General features: G+C 36.5%; 1 protein-coding gene across 5 annotated transcripts in view; it reads right to left on the bottom strand.

Annotated features, from left to right (window-relative positions):
* Pex3 (peroxisomal biogenesis factor 3) overlaps positions 1-6,000 on the bottom strand; it is a 29,722-nt gene continuing 23,722 nt past the window's right edge. For all 5 annotated transcript variants that reach the window (XM_021656184.2, XM_021656185.2, XM_021656186.2 and 2 more), the window contains exons 11-12: positions 3,570-3,666; positions 1-843 (exon numbers count right to left, since the gene is read on the bottom strand). In XM_021656184.2, the coding sequence (XP_021511859.1) occupies positions 760-843; positions 3,570-3,666 (181 nt within the window). In that variant the 3' untranslated portion in view covers positions 1-759. The remainder of the gene's footprint in view (positions 844-3,569; positions 3,667-6,000) is intronic.

Raw genomic sequence — 6,000 nt, 5'->3', positions numbered from 1 at the left:
TTAATTAAACAAAACTATATTTTATTAAAATAGTTTATTGCAACAAGTTATGCTCAAAATCAATACAAAGTTATTAAAGTTATTTATAGACAAATGAATAAAACTTTGTAATTATTAATAATTGTGAGTAAACAGCATCAACATAACATTAACCTGTAAATCTATATGTAACTTTCTGAGGGTTGCTAACAAAGCTTTAGAAAATGCTGCAAATAAATATTGAAGAGAAAATAGCAAAGAAAAAGAAAGTTGATCATAGGTGTTAAAATTCACTGATTTCTAGAAGCCCTCTGTCAAGGTATGTGTGAGACAAATCACGTGTTCCTTCAAAGGGTGACTGAAGAGAATCCGGCTTGCTCTTCTCTACTTCAGGGTCCAGGAAACTTCAGAGTCCACACATCCTAGATCTACTTCTCAACAGAGATTTTCCATCATTATATGTGTGAAAGGACACCACATCCCATATGTGTATGCATAAAAATATATGCTTGGTTTTATCAGCTATCCAGGTCATGAGTGATCCTGAAGTAATCTGTACACCAGCGAGATACACCTGCTGAAGTAAGCTGCTGATGAATTAAAAATACAGTAAGGTGCCAAATTAATCTACTTCATTATGAAATGAAGGCTTTGCTTAAGAATATATTTATTTTATTAGGCATTTTGGTTGCAAATTGTCACTTTAGGTATAGATGATTTATTCAGAGTACATTTTAATGTAGATGACTCCTGCTGTGGTTTTTCTTGTAAGAAAACAAATCATTTCTCCAGTTGTTGGGGAGTACTAAATGCTTCATACACATTAGCAGCAAAGTCTTTCACTTGCTCCATCATCAACAGATCCTAGTGAAAATGATACCAACACAGTTTGTAAGAGGTCAGGTGCTGTGGAGGGCACCTCTACAAGCAAGCAGTGCAAACATGAGCACATGTACATAGAGCACACAAACCATGCACACTTTACTGCAAAGGCTCAAAGTTTCCTGATGGTGAATGTAATAAGCCTGTGGAAGGAAATCACCTTTTATCTCAACTAACTGAAATCTCATGTTCTCTTTAAGTAGGACCATAGCCTCACACTGCAGCAGTATTAAATGGGAAAAGGGAATTTGTCTTCAATATAAATCAGACTCTTTAAAAAATTTTCTTATGGCAGCTGTGGAAATTATTAAAACTTCCCTTACATGTTGTCAATTTAGAAAGCAACATTTCTCACTCTTAAATTTAACTTTAAGTGTATTTTGAAAACGACAGAACTTTTCCTTTAGAATGATGGGAAGTGAGCTTAGGAAAGCATGTTTTCATGTCTATGCTTGTTTTCTTGAGGCTGCTTCTACACTACAGTGGCCATGTACTTCAAATATCCACAGGCCCCTCACCAGGATAAACTGAAGCCAGTACTTGTGTTTGATGCTTTGTGTGCTTTCTGACACAGGTCTTGCTGGGTAGCCCACACTGGCCTAGACTCACACCTCCTACAGGGCATGAGTCTCAGGGTTATAGACATGTATCATCACACACAGCTGCTGCTTATACCATCTTACTGTGTAAATGAAACATACAAAAACATCTTAAGCTTACAAATTTTCCACAGCTAGAAACCAGAACACAAGCAGGGCACAGTTACAAATCTTGAAATTCCAGGGACTCTGGACACTGACAGAGGAGGATTAAACAATTGAATCCATCCTGAACTATTCACAAAAATAAATGAACAAAAGGGCAGATTTATCATTACATGGAATCCACTCTACGAACCCCAACAAACCTTTAGTAATCAAGATGCTGGTTACTAACTCATTGTTCTCGTGTAGGTATAGAGCTGCCTGTGACATTCGTGTGTTTACACATTCAGTCAGCTTCTACACCTAACTGGCACAGTACTTTATAAAAAACATCTGTTCCAGTGCTCTAAAACCATTTGCATTGTGGGAGTAAGTTACCAGATTCGGTCTTCATATGAATGATTTTCCTGTTTTGTTTTGTTGTTTTTTTTTTTGTTGTTGTTGTTTTGTTTTTTTTTTTTCATTGCCCTTGTAGTTTTGTCCTTAATTCAAAAAACAGTTTAATGCTACATGGGGCCAACAAGAACATGAACAGAATGTTAGATATGTGACCTAAATTCAGAGATAATACTGTATTATATTTTATTTTGCAATTGAGCCTGCGAGGATCTGCATTTTCTATTTCCATAGGAATCAAACTTTTCTCTCAATTTCTTGGACTCCTAAAGTCATGTCTATCAATCCTGAAGAAGCACTGATTACAAGCATATTTCTTGAGGAGCTAGACTGACTATGTGAAGCTGAACATGTTAATCTTCTCTGTATCGTTCCAATTTTAGTATATGTGCTGCTGAAGCAAGCACGAAGCTGAACATGTTATGGGAGAACATGGGCCAGGCTCATGTCCTGGGTCCCATGCTCAAAGAGGCTCGAAATTTTGGCATCATGGATCCATTTGTTGTTTGGTAAAGCCCATGGACCCTTTATTCAGAATCACGACTACAAATGTAGACAATAAAATTTACTTTTGTTTTGTTTTAATTATTAGTTATACAAGTTTAAATTAAATACAATGCACAAAATTGCTTAAGCCTTCAAGCTGTTGGCTGCTGTGTGATACTTTGTTGTATTTCTCATGAATTTGTTAAAATGGCTGCCTATATTGGCCATACCAGAGAGGTTGGCGGAAGCAAAGCTGTGAGGCTACAGTTCTGTGACATGCCATCAGCCTCCTTTACTGGTTCTTCTGCAGTGTGAATGGCTGGCTCTTAGCTTTGGGAGGTGTGACTAGAAAGAACAGGGCAGAGCCACCTGGATGCAAAGGACAGGCTGATGATTCAACAGGGCAGGAAGAAGAATAACCTTGGGCGCTGTGCACTGGCCCAAGAGGGTAGAGTCTACACAGAAACCACATAAACTTGTTTCAGGTGATGACACCAGGCAGATACAACACATATATGAAGGCCTCAGGCTCTCTGTATGGCACATCACTGCAGCAGTTAGTTCCTGAGGCCTACTGTAAAACATTTTAAACTACAGTATAGTTCCCAAGTTTATCAATGACTGAAAAAGTACACAGATTCAAAGTTATGCTCTTAATAAAATGCCTTCCCGAATAAATTCTGAAGGAAAAAAAACAGAGCTGTAAGCAGTTTGGTGAAAACTTTCTGTACGTTATGATTATGCTTTAATGAACAGATTATTGATACAATATTAACAGCTATTTTATTAGTTATGAAAACGCCTTATTTTACCACTTTTTTTTCAGTTTCTTTTAAACTGTGAAGAACTGCATTGTTAATGGAAAGCATAATGCTACATAAATTAGGCCAGTCTTCAGGACATCTGCACCACAGTGCAGTCTAACTAGAGTCGGACAGTGTGAGAAAGGCTGCTAAGAACGTGCTGTCAAGCACTGCTATTCTTATGGCCATGCTACCACTCTGAATATGGCCGCAAGCTCTGTTTCAAGTAAATTAGCACAGCAGGAAAAGTATTTTCGTTTTGGAAACAACAACAGCATGAACACAGCTAGTTTTCAATACTCCCAACCTTCTCACTTACCTGCACAAAATGACTAGGTGTTTCACTGCAAACTGAATGGATCTGTCCGTTTACTATGGGAATTATCTTAGCTAAAGGCAGGCTGACACTGGACAGACTGAAAACAAATTACCAAAGCAGTTACTTTCTGAAATTATACCACAGGCATTTAACATCTTAATTATAAAACTATATACATGTTATTGAAGAATACGTATAGAAACGTATTAATAGAAAACTGAAACATAACTTCCCATCTAAAAATAACTACTATAGTTGACATAGATACTTTATTCTGGCAACTTTTATACATTTTTATTCCTTTTCAACTTAAAACTTGAACAACCATATTGTTGTTATAAATAGTTCTCACAGTTTCTATATCTCTGACTGCTGTTTTCAATGATTAGGTGGTAGTTCACAGGAGTTATCACAATGTCATCAGCTTCCTACAACCAGCACTGACATTTTTGCCCTAGTTTTCTTACTATTTAAGTGTCTGTCTAAAAAGAATTTCCAGGTCAAAGGGTATGAATGTAAGGTCTGCAATATCCAGTGCCAGATGCCTCCGGTCCTTATCAGTGTGAGAATTCCTGCACCATTGTGCCCTCTTCCACATCACACACTGTTTTCCTTTCATCTCTGTCTGCCTGATTGGAGGTAATGTTTTATGTCATTATTCTGTTAATTATCAGTCCATTATCTGCTCTGGTTATCTTTACTGGACAACACTAATATCAATAAAACTGTCTATAGTCTCCCATGGGGTTTCAATAGTATTTTAACTCTATTTATAGATAAATTTTAGGAGAAGAATTTAACTTTTTTAGTTAATTTTCCTGAGTTTCTAAGTATGAAGTTCTGTGCTGCATAAGATACATTTTTTTCCATTAAAAATGACCTTAAATTTTATAACTATATACTTCACTTAGAAAATTAGAGTCAATTAACAGTTTATTAGTTGTCTGTTTTAAAGATAATTCAAGAAAATTCAATGGTGCTCCTAAATACTGGTCTTAAAAATGAGCCTTGTCTTAGTCTTTTTTATATTTATTGAGTAAGAAAAATGCTGAACGTCCCAACACACATGATCTTAGTGCTGTTCTGAATTTAGTAAATAATCAAGCTGTTTCATTGATAAGTATATTTGATTTCAATTTTTATTGTATCTTTTATTTATAATAATATGCAGTATATTTCTTATTCTATGCCTTTTCAACAATAGAAGAGATTTTTGTCCTGCTGCATTTTTATTATTTATTTATTATGCACATATGCATGTGTATGTGTGTCTGTGTGTGAGTATATAATAGAAAGTCTGAGTAGAACCCAGAGGAATGAATTTTTTCCTCATATCACGTAGGTCACAAGGATCGAACTTGGGTCAGCAGTTTTGGCAGCAGGCTGCTTTACCTACAGAGCCATCCTACAAGCCTTGTTTTATTAACATATTGTAACTTCACTGTAATAGTTTTACTAATATTTTAACCCATTTTTAATATTATTCTTAATTAGTAATATTCTTAATATTATTCATAATTAGTAATAATGCCGAGGTATAACTAAGATTCTATATTCTGATCTCAGTCATAAGTTATTGACCATTCAGCTTTCCTAGCCTATAGACCTAAAATCATTTAATCTTTTTCTTACTCTAATAGCTAAAAAATGAGAAAAATCCTAAGGTTACTTTAAGACTCCTCTAAGGTGGGAGCTGGAGAGACAGCTCCGAAGTTAAAAGCACTGACGGTTCTTGCAGAGGCCCGGGATTCAATTCCCAGCATCCATGTCAGGCAGCTCACAAATATCTCTAACTCTAGTTCTGAGAGTTCCGATGGCCTCTTCTGGCCTCCTCAAGCACTACCACATGTACACATATACTCTCTTACACACACATAGACATAATGAAAAGATAAAATTTTATACGAAACATGTTTTAAAATGAAAAGAATGACAGTGGCGGTGACATGAAACAAACATTTGACCTCATACACTGACCTGCACTACAACTGCATCAACTCCTGATCAGCCACTCTTCTGAACTCCTAGTGAGCTGCTCTTTCCTGTACTACCAACACTTGCCACATTCAATTGGACCTTCACTTCTCAGTTACATTCTGAGTCTCCCTTTAATGGCCTGTGTTCTTTCATATCTCTTAGCAATGACACATGTTCCCCCATCTCTGGTTTTCTATTTCATATCTATAATCAACTTTATGCTTCAACACTTTTGGAAACATTTCTTCATGCTGTCAATCATCACTGTTATACCACACAGTATGGAGGTTCCAGCCATCATAGCTAGTCAAGAAAAAATAACTGAAGGCCAAGGAGATAGCTCAGCGAGAAAAGGTATCTGCTGCCAGCCCCATCAACCCAAGTCTGATTTCTAGTACCCACATTATAGGAAAGAATCAGCTCCTGAAAGCTGCCCTCTGTCTCTGTCTCACAC

The sequence above is a fragment of the Meriones unguiculatus genome, chromosome 3 (assembly GCF_030254825.1).
Source record: "Meriones unguiculatus strain TT.TT164.6M chromosome 3, Bangor_MerUng_6.1, whole genome shotgun sequence".
In the NCBI taxonomy this organism is placed as follows: Eukaryota; Metazoa; Chordata; class Mammalia; order Rodentia; family Muridae; genus Meriones; species Meriones unguiculatus.
The sequence above is the reverse complement of the archived record's forward strand: the minus strand, read 5'-3'. Positions and strand labels throughout refer to the sequence as shown.